The following is a 13,002-nucleotide window of genomic DNA, read 5'->3' as shown; positions in this document are numbered from 1 at the left end:
CAATTCAGCCCCGCGTCATTAGACAATCAAGAAATATGGCTGCAAGTGAGTTGGCTGGTAGCTAGGTAACAGACATTCAGAAGTAGCATGTTGAACATCATAAAATAATTTGTTCAAAACGCATCAGTGATGGATGATCATTTGAGCAGAGAAACAGCACCCGCATTATTAATTCATGCTTTTGTCCTTAAGTTGTCCTGAGACTTGCATGATATTTTTTCTTTTCAATCTGCTTTTGGTTTGATATAGTCATTATACCAGCCCCACATTAAAAACACATCTACTTTACAATACAGCAGCTAATAGTGATATTTGAAGGTGTCAAAAAATTTTACACATGAATTTGTAAAATTACACAGAATGTTTCCCACTCCTCAGCAGGCACCCAATGGTCATTGACTCTCCATGGAGCTGCATTTTTTCAGGGCTTCCAAATCCCAAACCTGCATACAAAAATTGTGTGCGGGAAGAATGCAATTTTCCTGAGGTCCTCACAATGGTGATCCGACCTTGCAAGAGGTGCATGTGCATTTTGTACCCAAGACCTTCCCTCCCCTATCCCTCCCCTCAAAGGCCATACGAAAGTGGTGTGGGGCCGGGAAGGCAGAGGAAAATGATTTTTCCAAAAAAAGATTTCACAACCTGATTGCCTCCATTGGGAGGCAAAACTCCAGCCCCTAGTTTCCTATATGTTAAGTCCAGCTTTCTATTCACATTGTTCTGATACAGCTTTGATGCATGAACCCAGCAATGAAGTTTCATATCTCGAGTTGGTTTTATGATTCAGTGTTATAAACATAATAGGCCACAAGGCAACAGACTTGTGAGGTACTATTATTTGTGAGGAGAGCCAAAACATATTTGTTACAAAATTCAAGGGCATGGCAAACTGTGGGGGCGTAGTCAGTGGACTGAAATGTGAAGTAGGAATTGCTGTGAAAAAGTAAAGTGGAAGAAAGTTTAAAAGGAAAATTGATTAGAATGGGGATGTTAAAAATCTTATGTTTGTAAGTCATTTCCGGTGGTAATTTTGTCCATTATGTCTTTCTATGTCCTTTTTTTAAAAAGGAAGCTGCCTAATAGTCATATTATAATTAAACTTTTCTGCCAGTGGTGGTGCTGTGGCACCCCAATTCTACATTGCTCAGCCCCATAGCTTGTGCTGCAGACATTACAAAATGCCCTTTAGGGGAGAAAATCTGCCGTTCTTACCTGGTCTGGGCGACATGTGACTCCAGATCCACAGCAATGCCCTAACAAGCTACTCAGTTGTATCCAACCGCCAAAAAGTCTAAAAGGGAACGAAACTGGATGGACCACATAGCATTGACCTAGGCACTGGAGAAACGGCAAACCCAGGCCTGTCGACCCTGCAAAGTCTTCCATACTAACATCTGGGAGCCAGTGCAAAAATTGGGAGAGCTGTCTCGCAGACTAGTCAAGCAGTAGCTTGACATAGTCACACTCATGGAATCATACCTTCCCAGATACCACCATCACCATACCTCAGTATGCCCTGTCCCACCGGCAGGGCAGACCCAGAAGAGCTGGCGGCACAGTGGTATACAGTCGGGAGAGAGTTGCCCTGGGAGTCCTCAACATTGACTCCATAGCCTATGAGGTCTCAGGTCAAACAAGGGCAAGGAAACCTCTTGCTGATTACCATGTACCGCCCTCCCTCAGCTGATGAATCTGTACTCCAAGTTGAACACCACTTGGAGGAATCACTGAGGGTGGCAAGGGCGCAAAAGGTTCTCTGGGTGGGGGACTTCAATGTCCATTACCAAGAGTGGCTCAATAGCACCACCACAGACCGAGCTGGCTGAGTCCAAAAGGACGCAGCTGCTAGACTGGGTCTGTGGCAGGTGGTGAGGGAACCAAAGGACAAAGAAAGAACAAAGAACAAAGAAAAGTACAGCACAGGAACAGGCCCTTCGGCTCTCCAAGCCTGCGCTGATCATATTGCCCGTCAACTAAAACATTTTGCACTTCCGGGGTCCGATTCCCTCTATTCCCATCCTATTCATGTATTTGTCAAGCTGCCTCTTTTAAACACCGCTATCATACCTAAAGGGGACGTAACAAGAGGAAAAATCATACTTGACCTCATCCTTACCAACCTGCTTGTCGAGGATGCAACTGTCCAAGACGGCATTGGTAAGAGTGACCACTGCACAGTCCTTGTGGAGATGAAGTCCCATCTTCACATTGAGGATATCCTCCATTGTGTTGTGTGGCACATTGAGGATACCCTCCATTGTGTTGTGTGGCACTACCTGCTAAATGGGATAGATTTTGGCCAGATCTAGCAACTCAAGACTGGGCACTGTGGACCATCAGCAGCAGCAGAATTCTACTCAACTACAATCTGTAACTTTATGGCCTGCCATATCCCCCACTCTATCATTACCACCAAGCCAAGGGATCAACCCTGGTTCAATGAAGAGTGCAGGAGGGCATGCCAGGAACAGCACCAGACAAAACTGACAATAGGGTGTCAACCTGGTGAAGCTACAACACAGGACTACTTGCATGCCAAACAGCATAAGCTGCAAGTGATGGACAGAGCTAAGCGATTCCACAACCAACAAATCAGATCTAAGCTCTGCAGTCTTGCCACATCCAGTTGTGAATGGTGGTGGAAAATCAAACAACTCACTAGAGAAAGAGGCTCTACAAATATCCCCATCCTCAATGATGGGGGAGCCCAGCACATCAGTGCAAAAGATAAGGCTGAAGCATTTGCAATTATCTTCAGCCAGAAGTGCCAAGGCAATGATCCATCTCAGCCTCCTCCTGAAGTCCCCAGCATCACAGATGCCGGTCTTCAGCCAATTTGATTCACTCCAAGTGATATCAAGAAATGGCTGAAGGCACTGAATACTGCAGAGGCTATAGGCCCTGACAATATTCCAGCAATAGTGCTGAAGACCTGCGCTCCAGAATTTGCCACACCCTTAGCCAAGCTGTTCCAGTACAGCTACAACACTAGCATCTACCCAGCTATGTGGAAAATTGCCCAGGTACGTCCTGTTCCCAAAAAGCAGGACAAATCCAACCCAGCCAATTGCCGCCCCATCAGTCTACTCTTGATCATCAGTAAAGTAATGGAAGGGGTCATCGACAGTGCTAACTCGTGGCACTTGCTTAGTAATAACCTTCTCACTGACGCTCAGTTTGGATTCCACCAGGCACCACTCAGTTCCTGACCTCATTAAAGCCTTGGTTCAAACATAAACAAGACAGCTGAACTCCCGAGGTGAGGTGAGATCGACTGCCCTTGACATCAAGGCAGCATTTGACCAGGTGTGGCATCAAGGAGCTCTAGTAAAACTGGAATCAATGGGGATCAGGGGGAAAACTCTCCAATGGTTAGAGTCATACTTAGCAAAATGGTTGTGGTTGTTGGAGGTTAATCATCTCAGTTCCAGGACATCACTGTAGGAGTTCTTCAGGGTAGTGTCCTAGGCCCAACCATCTTCAGCTGCTTCAAATGACCTTCCTTCCATCACAAAGTCAGAAGTGTGGATGTTTGCTGATGATTGCACAATGTTCAGCACCATTCACGACTCCTCAGATACTGAAGCAGTCCACGTCCAAATGCAGCAAGAACTGGACAATATCGAGGCTTCAGCTGGCAAACGGCAAGTAACTGCACCACACAAATGCCAGGCAATGACCATCTCAAACAAGAGAAAATCTAATCATCACCCCTTGACATTCAATGGCATTACCATCACTGAATCCCCCACCATCAACATCCTGGGGGTTACCATTGACCAGAAACTGAACTGGACTAGCCATATAAGTACTGTGGCTACAAGAACAGGTCAGAGGCTAGGAATCCTGACCCGAGTAACTCACCTCCTGACTCCACAAAGCTTGTCCACTGTCTACAAGGCACGAGTGATGGAATACTCTCCACTTGCCTGGATGAGTGCAGCTCCAACAACACTCAAAAGCTTGACACCATCGAAGACAAAGCAGCCTACTTGATTGGCACCCCATCCACAAACATTCACTCCCTCCACCACCGATACACAGCGGCAGCAGTGTGTACCATCTATAACGTGCACTGCAGCAACTCACCAAGCCTCCTTAGACAGCACCTTCCAAACCCACGACCACTGGCATCTAGAACGGCAAGGACACCAGACACATGGGAACAACACCACTTGAAAGTTCCCCTCCAAGCCACTCACCATCCTGACTTGGAAATATATCATCGTTCCTTCACTGTCGCTGGGTCAAAATCCGGGAACTCCCTCCCTAACAGCACTGTGAGTGTACCTATGCCACATGGACTGCAGCATTTCAAAAAGGCAGCTCACCACCACTTTCTCAAGGGCAATTAGGGATGGGCAATAAATGCTGGCCTAGCCAGCAACACCCACATCCCATGAACGATTCAAAAAAAAAGGAATACGCAGGTATACGGCATGGGAACAGGCCATTCAGCCCTACCAGTCCATGTCGGTGTTTCTGTTCCATTTGAGCCTTCTCCCACCTTTTCTCATCTAAATCTACCATCGTTATCAACTATTCCCTTCTTCCGCATACATTTGCCTAGCTTCCCCTTAACTGCATCCATACTATTTGCTTCAAACACTCCCTGTGATAGTGAGTTCCACATTCTTAATATTCTTTAGGTAAAGGAGTTTCTTCTGAATTCCCTATTGGATTTCTTGGTGACTATCTTATATTGTGGACCTCTAGTTATGCTCTTCCCCACAAGAGGAAACATTCTGTTTGCATCCATTCTATCAAAACCTTTCATAATTTAGAAGACCTCTACTAGGTTATCCCTCAGCATTCTTTTTTCAAAAGAAAATAGACCCAGTCTGTCAATCCTTTCCTGATATGTATACCCACACATTTCTGGTGGTATCATTGTAAATCTTCTCTTCACCGTCAAAAATATGGCAACCAGGACTACATGCAGTGCACTGTGGTCTAACCAAGATTCAATGCAGATTTAGCATAACTTTCTTACTTTTCAATTCTACCCCTATAGAAATAAAACTTGTTGCAGTCCTCATCAGTATTGGCTATCTTCCCAATTTGCTGTCATTAGCAAATCTAGAATTGTGTTTTTGATTCCAAAGTCCATTGCAAACAAACTTACTTCTCTACTTCCCAAATTACTGAAAGTTTTAAGAAGTATTATGTAAATAAGGACAGAATACAAAACTTTAAAATGGGGACTAAATTACATTTGCGAAACCTGATCCGATGATCCCTTTTAACTGAAGCCTACCAGGATAATTTTCATATTCACCGCTTAGTCTGTAAACTGGGTTGAATTGTCTTCTCGTTATAGAAATGGTTGAATTGTTATCTCTATTGAGATCAATGAGAATGATAGTTTTCGTTAAAGTACTGAAGGCACATATTTGCCCTTCATCCCCTGGTGCAAGGAAACAGGAGATTGACTAATGGATTTTTAAAGATGGGAGTGCAGAGTGAACAAACCATTAATAAAGCAAATTGAACATTAGGTTTTCTACACAGGAGCATTAAATATAAATTAAAGGAAGTGATGTTGAAATTGTACAAGATGTTGGCAAGGGCACAATTTGGGTAATGTGTGCAGTTCTGGGCATCACATTATAGGAGGGTATTAGAGCAATTAAAAAATTAATCTGCTGCAATGTTCAATTCCTTCTGATCAGGTAAATAGGAAATGTGATAATCATTTCCAAAAATAAAGGTTGCTTGAAGCCACAACACCATAAATGGCCTGCATCTTTTTTGAAGTAAAGTGTTCAACAAAACCCAGATATAACATAAAATTATGATTTTTGCAGATTAATCCTCTCCATACTCACTGCTACTATTGAAGAAAATGCATGTGAAAGTTCAGAATCTTCTCCTATGAAGTTAAAGGCTCTCAGAAAAGCAACTCCTGCATCTTGATTGCCATCGACCATCTCATCAGCATTTACAACAAAGACGAAACCAATTCTAATACAGTGAAAAAAGGGAAAGGTTAGTATTCTCGTGTTAAGTAAATTTCTAGATTTTACTTAGATGACTCATACTTTGCATGACATTCCAGATGTCTACGGAGATTTCACATTTTCTGGAGCTAATTGGGCTAATTTTATAAAAAAAATAGACAGAAAATCGTGGGGAACAATGGTTCTCCATATGGAAACCTGGAAGAAATGGAATTGTGAAAAAGTGACGAAGTGCAGTAGGCTCCAGCAACCAAAGTACCATAGAAAAGAAAGTCAACATCAATTGCACAGACCACCTGTTTCCTTTAGAGCTGTGGTTTCCAAACCATGGGTTGTGACCCCTTGGGGTCAAGGCCAGGAAGAGTACTGAGGTCCCAACAATATTTATTGCCTCTGTTAATGCCTGGCACGCACACACTCAGGTCTTTTTTTTTTGGCTTGTCTGTACATCAATGAATAGAGCCCCAGTTCAGTGGGTGGGAAAGGGGAGGGCAGAGGAGGCTGCCTTCATGTGACTGCATGCACAACAAGGACACACCAATCAACCAGTGGGAAAGGCAGGAACTGAGATTGGAAACCAATGAATGTGGGGGGGGGGCGGGAGAGGAGGGGCTGGTGATTGGAGGGTTGGGGTGAGGGGTGGGGATTGGAAAGAGCCACTGTAGAAAGTTCCAGAGCTCCTGATTGGCCTCGTACTTCTCTAATTTGTAGCTCAACAGCCTGAGAGTTATTTTGATAATTAACAGCAACTTGCTAACACCATGGGTAAATGTTTGTGCAGAATTTCTATCTCCACCAGTGGATTTTCTGACCCCGTTACAAGTGTAAAAAACAAAGATAAGAAACATGTTCATAAATGTAATGAATATGGGTTCACGAATGTTTTTGTCAAATCCAAAGAAAAGTCAAATTGCCTCAGTTGTCTCCAAGTGCTGTCCAGTGAAAGCATGAAGCAATATAAGTTTAAGCAATGCTTGGAAACCATTGACAAGGAATTCATCAGGAAATCATGATTATTTTTCTAATGTGAAATAGATGAGCTTTCACAGCAACAAGTTCAGTTTAAGAGGGCCTTAAGCATCTCTGAACTTGCCCAAAGAACATCTTATGAGGTGAGCTGTCAAGTTGCAAAGGTAAAAAAGCCACAATCAATATGGCTGAAAAAACCTGTAGGGAGGAGACAGCAAAACATCTTATAGCTGTGCCCCTCTTCAAACAACACTGTGAAGTAAAGAATTGAGGCAATGGCAGCTGATCAGGAATCCATGCTTGTGGAGCACCTGAAATGCACAGGCCTTTACTCTTTAAATTGATGCGAGCACTGAGGAGTGTGATGCACACATATTGGCTTCAGGCCGCTACATGTTGGCAAATAGCATTCTTGAAGACATTCTTTTCTGTCTCCTGCTTCCTGACCTTGAAACAGCACAGGGAATATTCAGTATGTTACATGGTTACATGGAAGGCAATAAGATGCCCTGGGATCACATGGTTGGACTTTGTATAGATTGTGCTCCATTTACGGCAGGCCACAAGTAAGCCCTACAGTGAAGAGAGTTGCTCCATTTGCTGTTTGGACTCACTGCATGATTCACAGGGAACACCAAACGACTAAAGAACTGAGCACAGAATTAGGTGAAATATTGCAGCGGGTCACATCAATTGTAAACCACATTAAACCTCAAAACTGAGCAAAGGCATGGGGCTGAATATTCGGCTCAGCGAGCGGGGGCAGGCCTCACTTGCTGAGGCGTAAAATGACATGTGGTGACGTCAGGCATGCGTCCCAACATCATGGCGTGTCATTCAGACTTTCAGTTCGGCGGGTGTGCATTGAGTCAGCTGCGTGCCCACCAAACTGTCAAAGGCCTATTAATGCCATTTAAGTTGCAATTAAAATAATTAATGGAGCTGCCAGTCCAACCTTAAGGTTGGCGGACAGGCGAAGAGCCCAGGCGGGAGAATGGGGTTGAGAAACTTATCAGCCATGATTGAATGGTGGAGCAGACTCAATGGGCCGAATGGCCTAATTTCTGCTTCTATGTCTTATGGTCTTATGGCCTTCACATTTTTCATGGAACCTCATCCACGGGTGGGATGAGGTTTCATGAATGATTTTAAATTTTGACAAAACCTTTTATTGAAATTAATGCACATGTCCCAGCTCATGTGGCAGTTTTACATGAAGGAACATGTCATAAAAATTTTCGTGCCACTTTATTAAAGTTTTTGGACTTAAAACTAATCTCCCTGAGGTACCTCTGTGCACATGCGTGAAAGAGCGCACTCCCAACTTAGGCAACCTGCCCCCCCACCCGCACAGGGAGCACACAGCGCTTCTGGGTAAGCGTCACGCTAGGCGGGCCAATTAAGACCCGCCCACGTAAAATGGATCGGGTCCGCGCCCACCCGCGCCGCCCACCCAACAGAAGAAAATTCTGCCCATGGGGTCTGATCATGATGTGTCTGAGGTCAACTGGCTGTCAAGAAGAAATGTACATACTGCAAAGGATTTTTGAACTGAGGACACAGCTGCTTGCATTTACCATGAACTGCAAAACAACAGAATTTGCTGATTTTCTCTCTGACCAAAACAAGATTTGCTTCCTTGCTTATGCCACAGGTATTTTTAAAAACTCTTTCACAGGATAGGACATTGCTGGCTCAGCCAGCATTTGTTGCCCATCCCTAACTGCCCTTGAGAAAGTGGTGGGAGACACTTTATTGAACTGCTGCAGTCCATGTGGTGTAGGTACACCCACAGTGCTGTTAGGAAGGGAGTTCCAGGGTTTTGACCCAGCGACAGCAGCGATATAGTTCCAAGTCAGGATGGTGTGTGGCTTCGGGGAACTTTCAGGAGGTGTATTAGCGTTAGGTGGTGTTCTCATGCATCCGCTGCCCTTGTCCTTTTAGGTGGTAGAAGTTGGGGGTTTGGAAGGTGCTGTCATAGGAACACTGGTGAATTTCCAGAGTGTATCTTGTATATGGTGTACATTGCTGCCACTGTGCATCGGTTGGAGAGAGAGTTTAAGGTGGTGGATGGGGTGCCAATCAAATGGGCTGCTTTGTCCAGGATGGTGTCAAGTTTCTTGAATGTTCATGAATGGAGATGCACTCATCCAGGCAAATGGAGAGCATTCCATCCCACTCCTGACTTGTGCCCTGTAGACAGACTTTGGGGAGTCAGGAGGTGAGTTATTCTCCGCAGAATTCCCAGCCTCTGACCTGCTCTTGTAGTCACAGTATTTACATGGCTGGTCCAGTTCAGTTTCTGGTCAATAGTAACCCCCAGGATGTTGATAATGGGGGATTTCAGCGATGGTAATGCTATGTCAAAGGGAGATGGTTAGATTTTCTCTTGTTCGAGATGGTCAATGCCTGGCACTTGTGAGGGATGAATGTTATTTGCCACTTATCAGAGCAAACATGAATTTTGTCCAGTTCTTGCTGCATATGGACACGGACAGCTTTAGTATCTGAGGAGGCACAAACGTTACGCAATCATCAGCAAACATCCATACTTCTGACCTTATGATGAAGGGAAGGTCATTGATGAAGCAGCTGAAGACTGTTGGGCCAAAGACACTATCCTGAGGAACTCCTATTCCTGCGTAGATATCTTGGGACTGAAATGATTCACCTCCAATAACCACAACAATCTTCCTTTGTGCTGGGTGTGATTTCAACCAGCGGAGAGTTTCCCCCTGATTCCCATTGACTCCACTTTTGCTAGGGCTTCTTGATACCATACTTGGGATGGAATTGTCCAAGATTTGCACCAAAAGCAGTAGTATGCAGGGAAAATGACGTTTTACCCACCGGTTGCAAAGGTGGCTTCTCACGCTATATCATCCCAAACCCGCCGCATTAATTGTGCATTCCTGGGAAAAACATAGTTTTGATGGCGAGCGGGCTGTCATTCACCCGCCATGCCACTACCTCACTGGGCACCGTATTTGAAGTGCAACTGCGCGTACACCTCTCAGCGCTCCCAGCCCAGGACTGCTGCACAGAAGTCAGAATGGCCCCGAAAGGCAAAAGGACTGCAGTCCCCAGGTTTAGTGACGCGTCCCTCGAGCGCCTTTTGGACACGTGGGGACCCATCGTGATGTCTCTACCTCCTCTCTGGCCACAGGACGGGCATGGCATCACCAATCCAGCAGGGGAGGCAGTGGCAGCGGTGGTCAGCGCCAATACCCTGTAAAAGAGGACAGCCACCCAGTTCCGCTACAGGATGAATGGTCTCATGCATTCCGCCAGGCTAAGAAACTCTTCTCATCACTCTCAACTCACACTCTCACAAACCCATCACACATCCACAGGGATCTCACACCTCAAGGGACAACACCACTAACTCTCACACACACCCTCACATCTCCATCAGGCTCATATCCTCTTGAGCTCATATTCTCATCCCTTCCAATGGCTCCGCTCACCACACAAACATTCCACGCAGCGCCATGTGTCCTGCTCACACTCCCTCCATCTGTTATCGTGCAGGAGAAGCTGATTCATGTCAGCAGGGAGAGGTCCCAGACTGAGGGCGAAGTGGCCTACATTAGGCCCCTCACTCACTTGAGGAGCGTGCCATCACACTGACTGGTGAGAATGTGGACCCAGCCTGCGGCAACGGTGAGGTCAGCAACAAACACCCATATGAGGATCTTGCGCTACATCATCCATCTCTCTCCTGCTTTTGTCTCTGCTGTCATGCACTAATTATCTCTACTTTGGTTTACAGGGAGGTCTGCAAAGGGACCGACAACCTCAGCCAGCCAGTCCCTCAACTCCATCCAGGTCCTCACCTCCAGCCAAGAGGATACCTCCTCCATTGAAGAGCTGGAAAGAAGCAGCCAGGAAGACCCATCACAGCTCTTCCCCACACCCTGCACCAGCACAGAGGCACAAATCTCGGTGGGACTAAGCTTTAGGGTAGCCTTGGGATCACAATCTGGTGATTACTTCAGGGACACGTATCCGCAGAAGGAGGAGGCAGGTTCAGCTGAGCTCTCTGGCACTTGGCGGACTGGTGGGGAAGAGGCACCTGAGAGGTCCGAGTCAGATGACGATCCCTGGATTTGGCCTTCCAACTCATCATGGAGAGTTAGCAGAAGACGGGAGAAAATCACACATAGCTGTTGGAAGTCTTCAAAAGAGTGGCATGTGAGTTAGAGGAGTGCATCTGCATGCTCTCTGATGAAGTGGTGCCCCCATTCCCCCTTCTGGACCCCTTCTCCCCTCTGGATCCCTTACTCCCAAACCTCTTCTCCCGCCGGACTCCCACCCCACAACCCCCGCTTAGTCCTTCCCTGTTCCTGACTCCTTCAGTCACTTTTCCATCTTCCTCCACCCTTACTCCCTCTCCTCTCCGCACTCCTTCCTCCCCCCGGACTCCCTTCCCTCTCCGCACTCCTTCCTCCCCATGGACTCCCTCCCCTCTCCATGGAGAGGATGGGGGATAACATGGAGACCCTGGTCCAGCAGAACATGGAGATGTGTGCAGACCTGCACTCCAAAGTGGAAGCCAAGTGTGAGTTCCTGCAGATGCAACACGAGAGGGAAACAGGGCCCCTCAATGTCCATCCAGGTGCTCCTTCCCCTCAAGGAGTCAGGCCAGGGCCCTCAGGCACCTAAAGGGAGGTGGGGTGGCAGATGGACACCCCTGGGGCATACACTCAGGAATCTCAGAGGCTGTCCTCCCCCCCCCCCCCCCACCGAGTCCCCTTTGCCTGTGAGCCCCTCAGCCTCATCCTCTGTCACCACAGAGGGAGCAGCTGGCCCAGGAGTGATTCTGGAGGGAGAAGTGTGTGTGTGGCAGGGCCTTTCGGAGCCTCATGCAAATATTCTCTCAAGCACGCGGATCCTTCTCGTATCGTACTGTCCTGAGCATTTTCAATGCAGCCTTCTAGGGTTTGCTTTCTGAGCTGACCTGCATCTCTGCCCACCCACTGATCGCACTCCCATGCAGCAACTGATCTCGCCCACCATGACTCTCGTTTCACCTTTGATTTGGACAGCATGGTGCCAATTAGGTTTTTCTTTCGCTTCCCTGTCCTTTCCCCTCCTCCAGTCACCCATTTCCCTTCCCCCATCACAGTTGACCAACGCCCCTTACTCCATCACCTTCCACCTCCCCTCCGTGTCCTACCAGCCCCAATTCCTTTCCTTCGGGGATGTCCATGTGAATGTGCAGGTTCCCTTCCTTCCCGAGAATCCCACTCCCATCCACATTCACCTCCCCAATCTCCTCCTTCCCACCCCCAGGGTCCGTGTCTGGCTCTGAGTCCCCACCAACCACCCTCGCCGTCCCTTCAACTGCTACCGTTGAACCCTCACCCTCCCACCCTACCGCCTCACTCTGCCCTCGGTCATTCTCACCATTCCCTCATACAACGCCTGCCCTCAGTTCGCTCCTCAGGAGGCAGTCATGGACTCATCAGACCACTCCCTTGGACGTTCACCTGAACATCCCCTCCGGACCCATTCCCCCTTCTGGACACCTTCTCCCCTCATCCCCCGCCGGACTCCCACCCCACAACCCCCGCTTAGTCCCTCCCTGTTCCTGACTCCTTCAGTCACTTTTACATCTTCCTCCACCCCTACTCCCTCTCTTCTCCGCACTCCTTCCTCCCCCCGGACTCCCTTCCCTCTCCGCACTCCTCCCTCCCCATGGACTCCCTCCCCTCTCCGCAGTCCTTCCTCCCCCTGGATACTCTCCCCTCTCCGCAGTCCTTCCTCCCCCTGGATACTCCCCCCTTTCCGCACTCCTTCCTCCCCCTGGACTCCCTACCCTCTATGCAGTCCTTCCCCCACCCCACCTGGATTCCTGCCTCTCTCCGCACTCCTTCCTCCTCTGAACTCCTTCCCATATACTTTCCAACGCCCCTTACACCTACCTCCCCAATTACCGTCTTCTCCCCCCGTTACCCTCTCCTCCCCATCTTCCCTCCCCCCTCCCCACCTCCCCCCCGATACCTTCATTCCCATCTCCCAACCTCACCCCTGATACCTTCATTCCCCCGCTCTCAATCTCACCTCCCCA

General features: G+C 47.6%; 1 protein-coding gene across 2 annotated transcripts in view; it reads right to left on the bottom strand.

Moving 5' to 3' along the window:
- The window catches only part of uggt2 (UDP-glucose glycoprotein glucosyltransferase 2), a 400,098-nt gene that overhangs the window by 202,931 nt on the left and 184,165 nt on the right, over window positions 1–13,002 (bottom strand). For both annotated transcript variants that reach the window (XM_078545909.1, XM_078545910.1), the window contains exon 16: window positions 5,829–5,964. In XM_078545909.1, coding sequence (XP_078402035.1) covers window positions 5,829–5,964 — 136 coding nt within the window. The remainder of the gene's footprint in view (window positions 1–5,828; window positions 5,965–13,002) is intronic.

Source organism: Cetorhinus maximus, chromosome 7, assembly GCF_964194155.1.
Source record: "Cetorhinus maximus chromosome 7, sCetMax3.hap1.1, whole genome shotgun sequence".
Classification (NCBI taxonomy): domain Eukaryota; kingdom Metazoa; phylum Chordata; class Chondrichthyes; order Lamniformes; family Cetorhinidae; genus Cetorhinus; species Cetorhinus maximus.
Note: the sequence above shows the minus strand (reverse complement) of the source record. Positions and strands in the feature narration are given on the sequence as shown.